Genomic DNA, 20,479 nt, shown 5'->3' with positions numbered 1-20,479 from the left:
CCCGTTAATAATCATCATATTTATTAAAATTATATTAAATACTTTTGAGATAATATTGTTTTAACATATTTATCAAATATCAAAAAAATAAGAAACAAGATCATACGCTAACCTATCATCAACGTCATATCACTCTTCCCTTTGTCAAAGGCAACAACGTGGAACTATGTGTGAGGAGTGTTCCTTTCTTCCTATTCCTTTTCTTCACTTAAATAATACATTCTCCACCTCATTTCTATGTGTTTTCTATTTTTGCCAACATTTTTTGACATCATAAAATTTTATTTTACTAACAAATAAGCACTATAAGTTTTAATCATCCTTTTCTCTTGAAGAGACTCTTTGAAAATATTTTCTTCGTTTCAATTTGTTTGTCCTATTATTCTTTTTAATATATTTCAAAAAGAATGTCTCTTTCCCTTTTGATAATTTTTTAATTTTAACTTTTCACATAATATGTTTAAGACTACAAGAATAAATAATATTTTGGTACATTTGATGTATCTTTAGTTTAAGGCCACAAGATTTAAAAGTCTTTTGTACTTTCTTAAACTCTGCATCAAATAAAAACTAGACTAGGAAATTAAAAAGGAGGGAATAATTTATAACTAGTGAATGGGATCTGCTTCGCACAATTATGAAAGAAACCAATGAATTTAGTAATATTCTTTTATAAAAATTGCTCCCGATTGGATATGAGGTTTAAGAAGGAAAATCTATTGAAATTTATATAATCTAAATAAGTCATAGATACTTATAGGACTATATAACTTATCTCATTAGAAATAAAATAAGAAGTTTAAAATTAGTCAATTTGCAACCTTATGGTTTTGGATTTAGTCTCAATTCTTTCTGATAAGATCTAAGTAAAGTCCATTTAAAAGGACATTCTAGGTATGACATAAGGCATGACATAATAACATAGATCTTTTATAACATTCTACTAGTCATTTAGATCAATAAACACTACTCAATTAGCTGTTCAAAAAAAAAAAATTGGTAGGTAGCAAATATAAAGGCCATAAAATCTTAGTAGTACTTCTAACAACAATTTTAATGATAAAAAAAAGAAGAAGAAAAGGACATACTAATCAATCAAGGGACAAATAGAAAGACAAAATTGGAAGAAAAAAAAAGAAAGTTAAATGTAATTGATGGTGGTGGCCAAAAAATTGTCCCACATTAGAAACTTTCTTGAATTATTCTTGAATTCTTTGTTCACATTACAAATTCTACTTTCCCACTTTCCACATATTTTCCTCCTTTATATCCCCCTATCCTTTCTTACTGTTTTTGCAATTCATAAAGAAACCTCTTAGTAGTTACATAGCACCTTCACTTTCTCTCTTTTGTCCTTACTTATTTCTTGAAAAATTTTAGTGATCAATTTGTCATCTTTATATATAATTTTCAGTGATTTTAAATACTCATTTTTATACTTGTTTTCTTGTTTTGAAACATCCCATTTAGTGCTTTGGCTTTACTCTTTCCAATTCACAAAAAAATTGATTCTCTTTTGCATTTTTGTCATTGAGGATTGAATCTTCTTGCTCTTTTGTCATTCAAGATTGAATCTTTTATGCATTTTTGTCACTAAAGATTGAATGTTTTTGGTCTTTTGTCACTGAAGATTGAATGTTTTTGCTCTTTTGTCATTGAAGTTTGAATCTTTTTACATTTTGTCACTAAAGATTGAATCTTTTTGCTCTTTTGTCACTAAAGATTGAATCTTTTTGCTATTTTGTCACTAAAGATTGATCCCCAAATGGAGAAAGTTAAAGCTTGGGATAAAGAAAGTCTAATTACTGAGCTTACTCAAGGGAAAGAGTTTGTAAACCAGTTTGATCCTCTGGCTTCACCAAAGGAATGTGATTTACTTCTTGAGAAAATACTTTCCTCTCTAGACAAATCATTGTCAATTTTGAATTGTGAAATTCTTAATGGAACAAATGATCCTTTTCCTTTGAGGGATCAAGGCCAAAATAAGAAAAGGTGAATTAATTTTAGTCCTCAATTAAATCATTTTCTATGGTTTCTTGAAATTGAGGTATTGGAATTTTTTCTAATTTTTTTCTTTGGTTGGATCTGTAGAAAGAAAATGCAGCAATGGAGCAAACAAGTTAAAGTATATGGGACAGAGCTTGAAAGTTTTAATCATGATGATGGTTATAGTTGGAGAAAATATGGGCAGAAAAACATTTTAGGAGCTATTAATCCAAGGTAAAAGAAAAAGAAAAAGAAACTCCTTTTCTTCTTTTTCTTTTGCTTTTTTCCTTTCTTTTTTTGGTTGTTAAACTATTTTCATATTATGACAACCACCCCTTTTCACTTTTGTTTGCTAGTTGATAGTTTTGAAGTTATAGAATATTCAATGCAAAAATGTCATTAAATTCACAACAATTCAACTTTTGGGCTTGAAGGGTGTCCAAAAATATAAACAACCCCCTAAAGTAGTTACACTTCTATTTCCATTTAGACAAACCTATTACTCTATTAGATACTTGAAGTATGTTTGCTTATTGAACAAGAACAAATTTGTTTCTTGAATAAAATTAAGATTTGTTCTAATTATTTACTTGGGAGAAGGGCAGTCTGACGTAATTGATAAAGTTATTGTCATGTGATTAGGAACTATGTAAATAGCGGAAACTTAGTGCATTGAATCATCTGGATTTGTATCTAAGATGAAAGTTACATTTGAAATTGCAGGGCTTATTATAGGTGCACTCACAGGAATACACAAGGCTGTTTAGCAACAAAACAAGTTCAAAAATCAAAAGAAGACCCTTTAGTCTTTGAAGTGACATATAAAGGAATGCATAGTTGCAAAACCTCACAATCATCAATATTCCTTTCATATGAAAATCAAAAGCCAAATCAGTGTCAAATAAAGAAACAAAGAGTTGAAAAGTTGAATACTATCAAAGAAGAAAATGTTCCTTTCACTCCACTAAAATGTGAAAGTCAAAATGCCCAATTTTTTGCCAATTCAATAGAGCCATTTACATCAGAATCCATGTACTTGTCATTGTTGCCAAATCAAGAAGAGGAGTTTGAGATGGACAAGATTTTTCAGAGCTCAGAATCGGATCGTATTGTGTTTAGCTCAACGCCAACTTCAATAATTGAATCGCCTTTTTGCAGAGACTGGGATTCATCAGTGGATGATCAACTTGATGTTCATGATCCTAACTTGATGATCGACATTTCTGAATATTTCAACTAATTTAAGAGTAGTAACAACGTCAGGAATTCATAAGATGCCAGAGAGTCACACTTAGGATTTGAACCTCTGACCTAGAATTGGGTCATATCGAGTGTTTTTTTGATCGACACTAACTTGAGAGCCAACTCTTTGGAAAAGTCTACTTTTTGTACTATTTTGTTTTTTCTCCTGTGCCAATTATAAAAGAACTTTTTTTGGCAATGTACTATACCATAAATTTTGACACCACTTGTTACAAGCGATAAAAAAAAATAATGTCAAGTGGCTCTAAGATTTGTCTAAAATATATAATGTCATGTCTGTAACAAATTAAAATTTTCATTCAGAAACTAGTTTATTAAGTTGCCTTGGGAAGCCTAAGAATAGATTGATATCCTTTTTTTCTTTAATTTGAGTCGATTCGAGTTGATCCAAGCTCTTTTTTATTGATTGATTGTTGTATTATTCGCCCATTTTTTTTCTTTTTCTTTTAATTTTTTTCTGATTGATTAATACTCCCTCTGTCCACTTTTATTTGTCATGTTGCGNAAAAAATGTCAAGTGGCTCTAAGATTTGTCTAAAATATATAATGTCATGTCTGTAACAAATTAAAATTTTGATTCAGAAACTAGTTAATTAAGTTGCCTTGGGAAGCCTAATAATAGATTGATATCCTTTTTTTCTTTAATTTGAGTCAATTCAAGTTGATCCAAGTTTTTTTTTATTGATTGATTGTTATATTATTTGCCGATTTTTTTTCTTTTTTCTTTTAATTTTTTTCTGATTGATTAATATATTTACTGGCCGAAATTTCTTTTCCTTTTGACATTTAGCGCCATTATATTGAAAAATGGAAACCGTATTTCCTACAAGTGTAGCAACAATTATTTTTTTCGAAAAAGACACCATAGTCCAAATTTATTAGCTATATAATAAATTCAAAGGTCTGGCCACAAATTTTAAAACACAACATAAATCAAATTGTTCATTGTGGCTATAAAATGCCATTCTTCCTAGCAGAAGTAACACAATCATCAAGTAGCTCCTTCATTCCATATTTGTACACAAAACCTTTTTCAACCAACTTTTTTGATCCCCACTTGATTTCTCTCTTGGGGCCATTCAAGTACCTGAGATTGACAAGTTTTATGAAAGGAAACTAAAAATCACATTTGACAAAAATATCACCATATTCGTGACAGGAAATTTTACTCCATGTGACCAATTGATCAAATTTCTATATTGGGGGGTGGGGGGTGGTCAAGGGGTGCGTGTTGAGATACCAGCTTAAATTTTTGAATGAGATGGTCACACACATCAACATGGTATCAGAGTAAGCAAAGGTCCTGAGATCGAATCTCACCGCCACCTATATTAAAAAGAATTCTCACGTGATTGGCTCATGAAAAAGAATCAGGTCCGCACATGAAAAGGCCTTAAAAACGAAGAAAATGACTTCCTTAATAGATATATTCTATGCATATTTTATCCTCCTTACGACCTTACCCACCCCATTCCCCCGACCCTACCCCTTGACCATCCCAAAACCTTTGATTAAGTGTGAAAGGAAACTCAACCATCCCACTACAATCCAAGTTGGTTATCAAGGAAGTAATGTAATGTAGAATGCAAGATTGATAATAATATCTTACTCTTGGTTGACCTTAAACTCTGGATAATTGTGTTGATAGTAATTGCCAATCTCTGCAGTAGAAACAAATGAGCTAGCACACAAGAAACGCCCATTGAGAGAACCAACATTATTCATGAAGAACATATGAGCTTCAGACACATCTTCAATATGCACTATTGGAACTTTTCCATTAAGTTCCTCTAAAAACTTGATTATATTACACAATTTCTCCTCTTGAGTGAACACTGACAAGAACATAGCAGAAGTTGATGGGATATAAGGCAAAAAAGTGTGTCCACCCACAAGGCCACAACATCCAAACCTTCCTTCTCAAACTTCAACACCTCTTTCTCAGCTAACATCTTTGACTCTACATAATCCTATAATAATATATAAGAGAATTTAAGTTATATATGCCGACTATGTAAAAGTTATTTACATAACTATATTCATAATAAATAAAAAATTGCACACTTCTGTTTATAACAACTAAATGAGATATAAATGTTATATATATATATATATAACAACACCTCATTATAACTACATAATACATAAATATGTCCTTTAACTTGTCCTCATTTCACATTTATACCTCCAACTTTGGGTGTGCACAAGTTGACACTTAAACTTGTATAAAGTTAAACAAGTAGACACACGAGTCCTACTTGGCATAATACACATAAGACACCACATATGATGAAAATTTCCATGTATGATATCACATAGGACATGTGTGTCCATTTGTTTAACTTTATACAAGTTTAAGTGTCTATCCGTGCACACTCAAAGTTGGAGAACATAATGTTAGGGTTTTGCGCTGATTTTCTTGCCATATTTGAGTTTTACTTTTTCCTTAAAGAAAAGTCAAAACATTAACATAAATGTTTTTACTTTTCCTGAAAGAAAAATATAATTCTCTTCCATATTTGATTTATTCTTTCCTTAGATGAAAGATTTGGAACTCAATAAATTGAAGATTCCTCTTCTCATAGCATAATACAATAGATTCCACAATGTAGTTGTTTAGAGACTTTTGTTTATGGGGAGATTTTATATCTACAGTTTTTATGTTTTTAATTATGTAGGCCAATTGGTCATATCATATAATAATATTATGTCGTTTAGTATAGTTTTATGTGTCGTCTAATTTATCGTCTTATGATTTACAATTGTAAGTTTTTGCATGACGTCCTAATCACTTTCGAACCCAACACATAAATATGAGATGAGACCAAGTTAAAGAACCTATTTATGTATTATGCCCATTATAACAACCTAGAAACTTTTCGACAAACTTTGTTACTATAGAGAGGTTTGGTTGTATTTATAAATCAAAATAGTAAAATAGTGCTAACGGAAATCAAATTTCATGTCATGTAAATTGAAGTCGAACAGACTACTATTATCCACTTATAATACCACATTTTGCCAAAATCAAATCATATCAAATTAATATAGGATGATAGTAATATAATGCAGCATATAGAAACGTAAATAAATACATTAATTAAGCTCACCCAAAGCCACTGTTGGTTGTAAGGATTTGAGAAATTAAGAGGTGTCCAACATGTTTCATCCACTAATTGTTTGAAAGTAATTCCATCTTCCTTTAATGGGGAGGCAGCTATAATAGAGGCAGTATAAATAAGTCTCTTAACTGTCCCACTTTTAAGGCAAATCCTTCCAATTTTCTTCACTCCATCAACTGTTGCCTCTGTTCTATCTTTGTACTGTTTCATATATTAAGGTCAAGATTACAAATAAAAGAAACAAGATTTATTTAAAAATAAAATTTATATATATGAAACTAAGTAAAAAGTGTTGACCATAACAAATATGAGTATATAATAACATATTATTATAAATCAATTTCATTTGATGATAAAAATAAATAAATTATAATATCAATGCACATAATTCAAACTCAATTATAATTTGGGATGAGAGGCAGTGATGGATCCAAAATTTTCACCGAATTCAAATAGTATCTACGATTTGAACTTGGAACTTCAAGATAAATTCTGAAGCCCTATATATAATTGTTATCGAGTGAACACCCTCACCCCTCCTAGATCCGATCCTGAAAAGAGGCATTGATGAGTATCATCAGTGGAATTCCATACCTGAGATCCTTCATAATGCAATGAAGGGGTGGCAACATGGAAAACAAATTCACAGCCTTGAATAGCTTCCTCAAATTCCTCAGCTCTATAAATGTCAGCTTCAAATAACTTTAATCTTTCATCTGCACCAATTAAGCTCTTCAATAGTCCCACCTTTGACTCATCCTCTACATTTAAATCAACTTAACTAATCATTTTAAAAAACATCCACACACACACTATGAAAACATACATGGAAAACAGATTTTCATTGAAATACTGGAAAAATAAATTCTGTGTAAAAACACTAGTCTTTTTTTTTTTTTTTTTTTCTGTTCTCGTTGATTCAATCAAAATATCTATGAAAATACCCACTCAACATACCTAAGTTTCTTAGTGTAGCATGAACAATGTAACCTTTGTCCAAAAGTTTTTTAACAAGAGAAGAACCTATGTACCCTGCACCTCCTGTAACACAAACCTTGCAAGTGCTTTTCTCCTCCATTTGTTGGGCCTTTTGCTTTATCTCTTCCTCCTCAGCCATTTCTATATTTGAGATATATATGATCTTTAAGTGATTGATAAATGGAGCTTGTGGACTATATAAAACTAGACCCCATGTGTTTTTTTTGTCCTATTGTATTATTATCTGTTAAAAGTTTATTTTGGTACTATATCTCTATATGGAAATTAAAATCTTAGTTATGTTGACATTGTAACGAAATATTTATAGTATCAATGCAACTTGACATGTGTTTATTTCTTATTATTATGCTATGTACCAAAAAATTGAGTATATCACTATTCAAATTCATGATACTCCTTTGTCTCTAATTATTTGTTCAATTTTTTATTTTTACTTGTCCATTTTTACAAATCAAGAAATGACAATTTTTTTTATGTATTATATCCTCAATTAATTAATTTTGAAAAAGGTAGAACTTCTTGAAAATCTTAAATTTTTTTTACCTTAAAGATTGAATCTTTTTGCTCTTTTGTCACTGAAGTTTGAATCTTTTTGCATTTTTGTCACTAAAGATTGAATCATTTTGCTCTTTTGTCCCTGAAAATTGAATCTTTTTGCTTGTTTGTCACTAAAGATTGAATCTTTTTGCTATTTTGTCACTAAAGATTGATCCCCAAATGGAGAAAGTTAAAGCTTGGGATAAAGAAAGTGTAATTACTCAAGGGAAAGAGTTTGTAAACCAGTTTGATCCTCTGGCTTCACCAGAGGAATGTGATTTACTTCTTGAGAAAATACTTTCCTCTCTAGACAAATCATTGTCAATTGAGGGATCAAGGACAACATAAGAAAAGGTGAATTAATTTTAGTCCTCAATTAAATAATTTTCTATAGTTTCTTGAAATTGAGGTATTGAATTTTTTTCTAATTTTTTTTGTTGGATTTGTAGAAAGAAAATGCAGCAATGGAGCAAATAAGTTATGAGTATGTGGGACAGAGGTTGAAAGTTTTAATTATGATGATGGTTATTGTCACACCCCGAGCCTATACCTTGAACGTGGCCGGCACTCGAGAACCATTGTTGGTCCCCAATCGAACCCTTGGTCTGCAGAAAAACATTTTAGGAGCTATTCATCCAAGGTAAATAAAAAAAACCCCTTTTTTATTTTTCTTTTTCTTTTCTCCCTTATCTTTTTTGGTTGGTAAACCATTTTTCATATTATGACAACCACACTTTTCACGTTTATTAGCTAGTGATAATTTTGAAAAATATAGACAACCCCCTGAAGTAGTTACCATTTTATTTCCATTTAGACAAACCTATTACTCCTTTAGATACCTCATGAAGTATGTTTGCCTATTGAACAAGAACAAGTGTGTTTATTTAATAAAATTAAGATTAGTTCTTATAAGTATTTAGTTGGGAGAAGCGGAGCCTTGACGTAACTGATAAAATTATTGTCATGTGATCAGGAGGTTAAAAGTTTGAACTTTATAAATACTGCCTTGCAGATATGCAAGATCAGTATAGTGAAAGCTTAGTGCACTGAATTATTTGGATTTGTATCTAAGATGAATGTTACATTTGAAATTGCAGGGCTTATAAAGGAATGCATAGTTGCAAAACCTCACAATCATCAATATTCATTTCATATGAAAACCAAAAGCCAAATCAGTGTCAAATAAAGAAACAAAAAGTTAGAAAGTTGAATACTATCAAAGAAGAAACTATTCCTTTCACTCCACTAAAATGTGAAAGTCAAAATGCTCAATTCTTTGTCAATTCAATAGAGCCATTTACATCAGAATACATGCACTTGTCATTGTTGCCAAATCAAGAAGACATTTTGCGCCATTATATATATTGAAAAATGGTAATGGGATTTCCCATAAGTGTAGCAACCGTTGTAAAATATAAGCAATATACTACAAACAATATAATATAGACAAGATATATGGGGAGTGGAATGTAGAGATCATCTTATTCAAATGTTTTCATGTCTCTTACAATGGTGAATGAACAACCCTATTTATAGTGTGAAAAATCACTCCAAAAGTCATCATATTAAGTGTCATCATAATAAATAGATATATTCTTATACAAATTAAAAAGGTTCATAGAACCTAGGGAATATATAGAGATGATAAGTATAAGTTTATGGAAAAACTCAATGGACAATCCACTTAGTTCAATGGATTTATAACACTTCCACTTGGATGTTCATAGATAATGTATCTCGTTAAAATCTTACTAGGAAAAATTCAGTGGGAAAAAGCCTAGTGAAGGAAAAAGAGTACACATATCTCATAATACGTTTCGAGTGTTGCCTCATTAAAAACCTTACCAGGAAAACCCAATTGAGACAAAACCATGGCTAAGGAAAAGAGTACAATGCGTATTTCACTCCCCCTGATGAAAGCTTTACTTGATATCTTTGAGGTGACACATTCCAATCTTATATCTCAACTTCTCAAATGTTGATGTTGGCAACGTCTTAGTGAATAAATCTGTAAGATTATCACTTGAACAGATCTTTTAAGCTTCTATCTCACCATTTTGTCGAGGATCATGTGTGGAGAAGAACTTTGGTGAAATGTACTTTGTCCAGTCTCCTTTGACGTATCTTTCCTTCAATCGAGCTATACATGCACCATTATTTTCATACATGGTGGCTGGAATATCTACTTTCAAAGAAAAATTACACAGTTTCCGGCATCTGTAAAATCTTTAATTTGTATGTGCACCCATCGCACTAATACATGATATTTTTCTAATGACCCTAAAGATCATTTTTGGAAATTTTCATAAAATGACCGTTTTACCCCTCCCGATAATTGCCCCGAGTCCTAATTGTTGAATTTTCGAAGTTGGTTTGAAGGAAAATTGATGAAAAGTTCAGTTATTGGAAAGTTGAGTTTTTAAGAGTTAAAGTTTGGTTAAAAGTGCTACTTCNNATTTTTATGAGATCAAAATTGATCTTTCTTTAAGTTAAGCAATCTCACAACCATTGGGGTCCTCAATGGAACTGCTTTAAGACCTTTTAAATCCTTCAAGGATTTTCATATAACCTTCATTGTCTAGCTAGACATAACAATCATTCATTACACATATTCAAGTATGTAAGATCCCATACTTTTTCTCAATTCTTGCATAATATATGTGGCGTAGTATGGCATGGTTATATGAGGTGTATGTGACTTGGTATTGTATATAGAGAAAAGACATAAAGTAACCATTAAAGTTGTCCCGAATTATCAAAAAGACACTTTAACTTTGCGAATGTCCTATTACCCTATTGAACAACTTCAAAATAGTATGTATACTCCATTTTTCACCCAATACCACTTATACCAAAATATTTGTAAGTCACACACTAATAGTCACTTGGCACGTGTTAAAAGTCATTTTTAATTATTTTTATTTGATTTCTTTGCTCTTTTTTTTCTTTTTCTCTTTCTTCTTCGCCTCAATTTGTGTTCTTCAAGTAGCCATTCCTTCATCATCGTTGCAACAATCATCAATCCCGCTGTGGCGGGACTGATTTCACAGTAACACTACCAATTATTTGTTAACTACCACCAATTAATTTATTTATGACAATAAACACTGTCAAATAATCCAAATTCAAATACTCAAAATATCACCAAGTCAAAATCTGAAATTTAAATCACCACCTTCTCCAACTCCTTACTCTCAAATCAAGTTTTTCATAGTTTCATTGCTCCAAAATCCCAACCTTGATTTGTAGGAGGAAAAAATTACTAAACTAATTTGTTATTTAAAAAAAATTAAAAAAAATAAGAATGAACACAACAACATTAGTTTTTTTTAAAAAACAATGACCATAAAATGAAAAAGAAAAAAAGGAAAAAAAAAAGGAAGAAAGACATGGATGCCCAAGAAATATGGATAAGCTAGTGATGGTATGGAAGATGAGAAAAGATTTGAAAAAATAAAAACTATTCCTAATAAAGGTAAAAAAAAATTAATACATGGATTTTTATGGGGTTTTTTCAAAATAAGTCAAATTGGGAGTGCCACATGGCAATTTTGCGTTGGTCTGAAGCTGTATCACGCGCCCATATTTCGTGACAATATGAGTGGTGTTAAAATTAATCAAAATGGTATATTTATTGAGGATTTAGATGGTTTCGTGGGATAATAGGACACCCGCAAAGTTAAGGTGTCTTTTTTAAAATTCGGGACAACTTCAATGTCGACTTTATGTCTTTTCTCTTGTATATATTGGAGATTAAGATTTCAAATGGGTGGCAATATCAAGGAACTAAACTGAAGTTTTAGGTCAAAGGTACCCCTCAAATAAAGTTCAGGATTAAAAAAATGGCTCGGGTAGCACTTCGCCCGTTTGAAAGGTTTAAATTATTACATACCTTGGGGATAAGCCTGTGAGTGTCTAACATGCTAAGAATAATCTGTTACGAGGTATTATACTAGCACAATGGTCGTATGTTAAGTTTTAAAGTCAAGAAAATTTGCAAAACTAAGGTCGGCAAAAGTTATCGAAGTTTCTCTAATAAAATTTTCTTAACTTTGGGTCAACTGTCTTGGATATTTTCTCCGAATATATAAAGAGTTACAAGGACCATGACCTATCAAATCTAAGGCCTACGAGTCTAGTTTGCAACGCACAAAACCCCGTATCCAATCGACATCGGCGTAAAAAATTATGAGGATTTTACTGCGGACTGCCTAGGTAGAATCCGAGTCGCGAATAGGGTCGGATAAAAAAACGTGGTATGTCGGCTACTCGACATTTTAACCCATAAAAACATTTATTTTCACTTCCTAAGCAGAAAGAAAGCTGAATAGAGGGTTCTAATGGAGTTCTTGCATGATGAAGGTTAATTTTTAGTGATTTCTACCATTAAAGGTTGCCCCCGTGCCTAGAAACGTAATCTCTACACATGACAATCATTTTTCCCTTCTATTAATTGCGTTTGGAGCTAGTTTTTGAAGATATAAATTTGTAGTTATTGGTGTTTCTTCAAGGTTTACACTTAGTTTGCTTAGATAATCATCTCAGAACTCTTTTATGATTATCTTTACGAAGTTCTATGGACGTTTCGCCAAGTTGAGGCCCTATGGAAAATCTGTCAATTTAAGCTCAATAATAGATTTTTTATAGGTGCGTACCAGTTGTGTGTATATATATATATATATATATATATATATATAGTGTTTGCAAAGCTTGGGACGTAAGGAAAAACTTTTCTGAAGAAGCTGCGGGCATTCGAGCGTTCATTGGAAAAGTATGTTAAGGCTAAGCTTTGTCCTTCTTTTTAGCACAACAAATGTGATATTTTGCTATTCTCTTTCTAGAAAAAGACCTTCTATGAAAGGCATTGGGATCTCATATGAATTATTTACATAATTCTAGTATTTTGATATTCCACTCGTTCGAGTAAATAGGGTATTCGACATCTACATGTTATTTTATCGGTTTCGGTGATTATATGTCCATTTGTATGAATTCTTATTCTTCTTTCGGTGGTGTGACTTAAAAATATTACTTGATACCTTTATTATTTGTAACCAACCCTCTTTCCCCACTAAAGTTTATTATGAAAAATCTTTAAAGTAACACACGATTTTCAAAACTCTCAAATATAACTTAAATGTTTAAATTATTAGAACACTCGATTTTTAAAATACTTTTTTTTTTATATATTATCTAGGAACCAAGTATAGGAACTAAGTAAATCACCTTAAACTTGTTATGAACATCTTCAAGGTTAGATTATCTTTCTAAAAGTTGAGTTAAGTTTTCAAGCTTATTCGGAAGAATATATGAGATTCCATGAGATGGTTACATGTCATACGAAAGTGATTATGAGGTTATGAGAACAAGAGTACAAACGGGCCAAGATTGACAATATGACAATGGAAACATATATGTGTTATGAATCCATAACATGTTATGCATTCTACTCCCGAGCTATAATCGAAAGGTATGAGGCCTATTGCCTATATTTATACTTATGAGATACCGATGACCACAAGTTGGTGAATATGATGTCGGTTTGCTATCGGGAAGCACCACCATTACTAGCATTTGGTTTGGTATGCATGCATTTGTATCAATAAATATGTATTCACGGCATACGATTATACGAGTGTATACATGCATATTTAAATAGTAGGAGGCCAAATGTCACCCATGAGGCTTATTTGAGTTTCAGTTTCAGGTAGTATCTCTATTACCCTTTTACAGTAGCTACTTATGATTCTACTTTCCGCGTTACATACAGTACATTTTTATTCGTATTGACGTCCCATTNGGCAGTGGCGGAGGGAGGATTTTCATCAAGGGGGTTCAAAAAAAATTAATCACGTAAATAATATCCATAGATAAACGGGTCGAATCGGATATAAACGGGTCGGATTAAACGGTTGAATCAAGAAGAAAAGGATTTTTTAATATTTGACTTTATAATTAGGGATTAAACTAATAAATCCTAAATTCCCAATCAGCATTTTAATTTTTTGGAACTAAACATCGTTTTCTGATTGCATTATTATTTAAAAAAATAAATTAAAACGCTTAATATAAGCTGGTAAAAGAAATGCCTCTGCCCGGATTCGAACACGCGACCTCGTGCGCAGTAGAGCGAATTCTTGAACCCCCAACGCCACTGAGCTACGCCTTTGGTGTATGTTCAGGGGGTTCAATAGTATATATATACACATATATTAAAAATTTAATCTTATATATATAGTGTAATTTTTCGACGAAGGGGGTTCGGATGAACCCCTTTCGTCCAACGTAGATCCGCCCCTGGATTGAGATAGGTGATGTGTAATGCTATGATGTGGTCGTGATATGGTTGTGATTAAGACAGGTGATGTGTAATACTATGATGTGGTCGTGATATGGTTGTGATTGAGACAGGTGATGTGTAATGCTATGATGTGGTCGTGATATGGTTGTGATTGAGATAGATGATGTGTAATACTATGATGTGATCGTGATATGATTGTGATTGATGACATATGCATATTCATTATTCATCCCATGCGTGAACTATCTGTTACATGAGTTCTGAGACATTGATATGAGAATGGATGGATATGAGACACAGTTGACACTAGCTCCGGCTAGAGATATATGAGATGGGCTAGCTCCGGCTAGCAATTTGGATGCCGATAGGATCCGGTTCCAGCGGTGATACATGGTCCATGTGTGGCCTCTATGGGTTCTGATTTGAGTATTCAGCGCGGACTGATTACGTCAATAGATGTGTATCGTAGGACAGACATGCATCACGACTACATAACATCATTATTGCATTTTGCATCCCATTTGCCTTGTCTTTGTCTGTGATGTGTGGATTGTATCGGTTTACCCTTCTTATGTGGAATTTGATCTACTTGCTCTTATTTGTTGATCTGAGGTTGATGAGGATATACTATTGGTTCTGGCTGTTGAATATGATCTGTTTAGTATAGGTTGGTTGGTTTGCTGCGAGATTGAAGTTTTGGTGGTTCGGTTGGGATTGAAAGGAGTTGTTTGTAGCTGCTAGTTTTGCTTAGTTTAGAGTTACTTGCGAGTACCTGTGGTTTTCGGTACTCACCCTTGCTTCTACACAATTGTGTAAGTTGACAGCTCTCTCTCAGATTCGGCTTAGTAGTTTCTTTAGCAGATTCAGCTTGGGGACATACTCGAGAGGTAGCGGTCCATTCCAAACGTGCCCTTGAGTTATCTTTACTTTCAGTTTTGTTCTATTCGAGAACTATACTCTGAGACTTGTATATTTTTATTGGAATTCTATATTTAGAGGTTTGTACATGTGACAACCAAATTCTGGGTAGTGTTGAGTCTTAATTAAAGTCTTCCGCTTATTTATTATCTTTTATTCTCGTATTTCTACTTCTCTATCGTTGTGGTTGGGTTAGGCTGACGTGTTCGGTGGGAAATGGACACGTGCCATCACATCCGGATTTGGGATGTGACAAAAATGGTATCAGAGCCCCAGGTTCATAGGTCTCACGTGTACAAGCCAAGTCAAAGTAGCGTCTCGAGGATCGGTACGGAGACGTCTGTACTTATCTTCGAGAGGCTATGGTGACTTTTAGGAAAGATCTTTATCACTTGATTCTCTATCGTGCGTCCTTGGTCCGATCTAATTCTTATCACTTCACTCTGTTCTCTCTCTCATTGTAATGACTCGTGGTTGGTCCTGCGTGGGTGCGAGTTTAGGTGTCATCGCGTGATTTTAGTGTTAGATCTGGTTTTGATGCGGAGGTGATAGGCTTGTGGAAAGGAAGTGTGATCAGACATGGAATTCTCTTCGAGACGAGTGAGTAAGGTTGTGGCCAAGGGATGTGTTTTGAGTTTATGGTATTGGAAGATGAACATTTATTAAGAGACTTCAGGAACGTCTTATTTCTCCGGTCATTTATTCAACAACGAGAATAGTGCTTGTGTGACTTATACGACGGAAGTGGCTAGACAATGAAGAATGGTGTAAGTAAGAGAATGACTATGTTGAGAGTGCTGCGACTTTGGAAACTACAGTTTGTGAAGTTCGTCATAAGGGAATGGATTGCGTAGTATATTATGATGATGAAGTTGCACCAACCAAAATCAGAAGTTCTACGGTGGTTTTATAGTGTGGGTGTATATCATTACAGGGTCATTGTACGGCGACTACGACGGTACTCGTGTTATCTTGGTTAGGGTTATGGGCTATGTTGTTTCTGCCATCGATCGGGCTTACGAAATTGTGCATATCATTTTCGGCCGGAGACTGAAGTGCTTTGGTAATGTTTTGCAACTATTTAATGAGTGTAAATGAACAGGTTGTTTGAGTACGACCTTCTCAATGGATCTGATGTCTTCTAGTGGTGGATTTAGCGGTTGTTCATGATGTGGTACTAGTGATATATGGAAGCGGAGAAATCTAAGTTGTCAGCTGTTTCACCTAATCGGGTCAGAAGGTTGATGTTGCATTCTCGATTGAGAAATCAAGTGGTTGCTACTATGAACGCTTGAGTTAAACATAAATTATAAGGAAAGTTATAGTGGTGGATCGAGTGAATCGATCCTATCTTGTTTCTAGGACAAGATACGACCCTTGGGTGGTCATGATTATATTGAGAACTAATGACTTCATGATGAGTCAAAAGAAATGGGCAACAATAAGCCATGGATGAAGAAAGTTTTAACAAGTATACTCGTGTAAAGGCAATTAAGGATTTTAGAGAGAAGGTACGATTAAAAAGGAATTGGGTTGGTTTTGTCAAAATGTGGGTTGGCAAGGTAAGAGATGATTGGTTCTATCAACTTTTTAGCCATTGGAAGGACTTTTGCATGGTTTGAGTTGTAGCAGTTAAATACTTGTGATTGTAGAAGAGTTCGATGAAGTTTCATTTGAGAAGTTTGACTTAAGGTAAAAGGTAATATGCGGTGGATGTTTGACCAAGAAACTATAATGATAAATGATTTACTGGAAGAACAAGAGTCTTGCGCGATGGATATAAGTTAAGAGATGTGAAGGAATAAGACATCACGTGTGGATCCTTAGTTTGAAGTTGAGGATTATGTAAATTTTTGCTTTTATGTTAGATATGACAATGCAAGGTGGACTGGTTCAGCACAAATGTATGATGTGTTATCAGTTACTTTCTGAACACTTGGTATTGGTGTTGGTGGTAAACGTTGATGTATGAGGAATTCTGCAGTTTTTGAATTGGTTTGAATTGTTCAGCTTATGGTAGGTGGCTTACGAGTGTCCAACCGGAAGGACTTATAGCTCTACATGGTTATTGAGAATTTTGAACTGCGTTGATAACTCTATTTATGGAATTATCCAAACTGTTGTAACGCGTTACATAGATCCTTGATGGTAAATACAGGTTGTGTTCTCATAGTATACAGAATTATTGGAGTGACCAAGAACTGCTTCAAGTTTCGGCATGAGATATATGATGGTTTGAATAATAGTTGAAACTGGGTAAGTAAAGGATCGCGTGTAATCGATATTGGTCGTGATTCAATAGTTCTATCTCAATGAAAAAGTACTATGACATTTAGAACTTGGATTATTAGCGATTGGGTGAGACCCATATCGATTGTGGAATGCTTCAATGGAAGGAGGAAGGACCATAATTCAAAATTTTGGAAGCAACGATGTGTTTCTAAGAATGACTGGATACTAGTGGTCGTCTAAGGGTAAAGTAACTGGCCGGTGTGACTATGATGTTCTGGTAGTATTGATATTGTTGGCTTTAATGGATTATTGTAAAGAGTATGAGAAAATGGATAAATTGAGTATGTCTATGATTGTTATGAGGCCGGACTAGCTGATTGTGAAGTTAGACGCATGGGAAGGTGTGTTATGGACATCGTGGAAGGGATATCTTAGGTTGTTCAATTTTGGTTTTGTATATTCTTATGTGACCACCTACCTCATTTTAGACATAGTTTTGGATTATGATTCTCTGTCTATGTTCAGACGTGTTTTTACTTTTGTGGGTGGATGCCTAGTGGTGAATCGGATGGACCGATTCATGCTCTTTTGGCAGAATAGAATACTTGTGTGGGTGGGCCGATTCAGAAATAGTGGGTTCTATGTGGTATTGGGGTGGTGGAAGGTTTTTGGAAGTTCTACAAGTGTTATCTTGCTTTTGGAAAGGTATAGAGAGGCTACCGTATGTGGCTACAGTTTTTGGCTATTTTGGTATTTATCTTGCCCCTGTATGCATGGTTCAGCTAGGAGTGGTTCGATGCTTAGGTGGCCCGTGGGCCTAGTTCTTCCGTTGCTGGAATTGTCTACAATTACGGATCCTACTTCAGTGTTTTGGTGGCATCCTTAGAAGTTTTATATGCTTGGATGGGCCGATCATCAGTTGGATACTTGATCATTTCTATCTATGGGTTAGATAAGCGTGATTATTCCAAGATGGGTGCTCGATGGATATGCATCAGATTAGTATGACTCAGACTTGTGGAAAGGTGGTAATGAGAATGGAATTTTTTCTAGAGTCGGTGATGGTTCGTGTATTGTGAGAGCTTGGTGATTGATTTAGGTTCATCCTTGATTTTTCTGTGGTTATTGATTCCGAAATTTCTCTCGTGGTTACATGATTAGGGGTTTGTCATGGTAAATACGTTATGGTTGTGAGATCTTAGATTCAGATTCAGTCTTTGAGTTAGTCGGTGGTTTGAAATAACCCTTTGAGGGTTAAGTTGTCAAGATTGATTTGGGAATCCTTATATGAATTTTTGGGATAAGGTTTAAGAATGGGTTCGTTTGGAGTAGTAATTATTGAGTTCGGAAATTTCACCTCGGGGTTGATAGCGTCGAGTATTTTTTGCCTTCTTCTACTTTATGTTCGAGGACGAACATGATTTTTAGTGGTGAATAATGTAATGACCCTAAAGGTCATTTTTGGAAATTTTCATAAAATGACCGTTTTACCCCTCCCGATAATTGTCCCGAGTCCTAATTGTTGTATTTTCGAAGTTGGTTTGAAGGAAAATTGATGAAAAGTTAAGTTATTGGAAAGTTGAGTTTTTAAGAGTTAAAGTTTGGTTAAAAGTGCTACTTCGAGTCATTTGGAGTTTCGAGACTCGAATGATTTTCGTCGATTCCAGCAGTTTTATAATGTCAAAACGGTTCTATGAGAATTTACGGAGTCGAATTTGGAGTTAAAACGAAGATTTGAGGTCCTAAGTTGCTAAAATTGTGAAATTTTAATCAAGAGTTGACTTTGGTCAACAAACGAGGTTCCGGTGCTCGAAATGGAATTCCGAGGGCACCGTTGGATTCAGGGGGTGATTCTAAGTCTAGAATGAGTCTTGGTTGAATTTTTAGAGGCCCCGAGTACGTTTCGAGTTTTTGAGCCTAAAGTTAGTTACTTGACGCCTTATCAGATACCGGATCAAGGAGACCTCGAATTCAAATTCTGACGATTTCATTGAGTCCGAAATGTCATTTTCAAGCTAGTAGCATATTTGGTTTGTGTTCGGAAAGTGCCAAATGAGTTTTGTGTGAGCTTTTAAGCTTTTTGGATGCTTTGACACTATTTCAGCAAATTATGACAACTAAAAGGTTCATTATTAGTTTTAAAGGTCGAAAACTTATTCCGAAAGTTCTGAAATTTTGAGCATGAATTATAGGACTTATCTGCAAATTTTGGGTGCATTTTCGCTAACCCGGGATTGGACTTTTATGGAAAATAAGAAATAATTGTTTGCCGAGTAGAAATTATATTTGACTGGGCAACGAGCATGAAATTGAGATCCGATTGAACGATCAAGTCCGTATCATTATTTAAGACATTTACAAAAAAGAATTGGGTCATTTCACTATCGTATGAGGAAATTACGACCTTTTTAGTGAAAGATTAACTGCTGTTTTTCTGTTGCATAACAACCATGTACTGTTATAAAAATCTCAGACTGTGTTCATTTGGTATTTTGAGCATATCGGGAGTTCTATAGATCGTAATGGAGTGATTCTTATGAGTTTCTTCTTGAATTAATATGAGGGTTAGTATTCAATCTTCAATTCGACATTTTCTCATAATTTCTTTATCTGTTTTTTTTTCATATCCGTAAATCTCTTGGGAAAAATTGGGGTTTTATCGATTTAGACTCCATTTTTGATGAAAAAGGTATATTTACGATCCTTATGTTATGAGTAAACCGATTTTAACATAAAATTATTGATTAATCGAGTATTTTCATCATATTAACCGTGTACAATTTGAACTTTCCCGGAAAAGTTAAAGTTTGATAAATCGAGAATTTCAAGATCAATCTTAACTCTGTTTTTGATGAAATTTCATATTTGAACTTATCTAAGCATGGGTAAGATGTTTTTTCACGAGATATTTCATTTTCGAGTCGGGGTTTCGGATCCAAATATTTTAGGCTTCTTCAAGAACGTGAATTTTCCTTCAAATTGAGTTTGTGAATTGATTTCAACTCCGTTTTCAAATTGGTTTTCACCATTACCTTCCAAATACTTTAAGGATCATTTTACATCAAAAATTTCCAGATTTGGATATCGTTTTTCGATATGAGACTTTTGAACCGTTTTGCCC

At 33.6% G+C, this 20,479-nt stretch overlaps 1 protein-coding gene and 1 pseudogene across 1 annotated transcript; one reads left to right on the top strand and one right to left on the bottom strand.

Moving 5' to 3' along the window:
• The first annotated feature begins 1,385 nt into the window (after positions 1 to 1,385).
• On the top strand, positions 1,386 to 3,237 carry LOC125864569 (probable WRKY transcription factor 30). The gene is made up of 3 exons (XM_049544588.1): positions 1,386 to 1,992; positions 2,092 to 2,220; positions 2,710 to 3,237. The coding sequence occupies exons 1-3, from the start codon at positions 1,766 to 1,768 to the stop codon at positions 3,224 to 3,226; spliced, it is 873 nt and encodes a 290-aa protein (XP_049400545.1). The 5' UTR covers positions 1,386 to 1,765; the 3' UTR covers positions 3,227 to 3,237.
• An 897-nt stretch (positions 3,238 to 4,134) lies between these two features.
• Positions 4,135 to 20,479, bottom strand: part of LOC125864564 (putative anthocyanidin reductase) — a 31,671-nt pseudogene continuing 15,326 nt past the window's right edge.

Source organism: Solanum stenotomum, chromosome 5 (genome assembly GCF_019186545.1).
Source record: "Solanum stenotomum isolate F172 chromosome 5, ASM1918654v1, whole genome shotgun sequence".
In the NCBI taxonomy this organism is placed as follows: Eukaryota; Viridiplantae; Streptophyta; class Magnoliopsida; order Solanales; family Solanaceae; genus Solanum; species Solanum stenotomum.
Note: the sequence above shows the minus strand (reverse complement) of the source record. Positions and strands in the feature narration are given on the sequence as shown.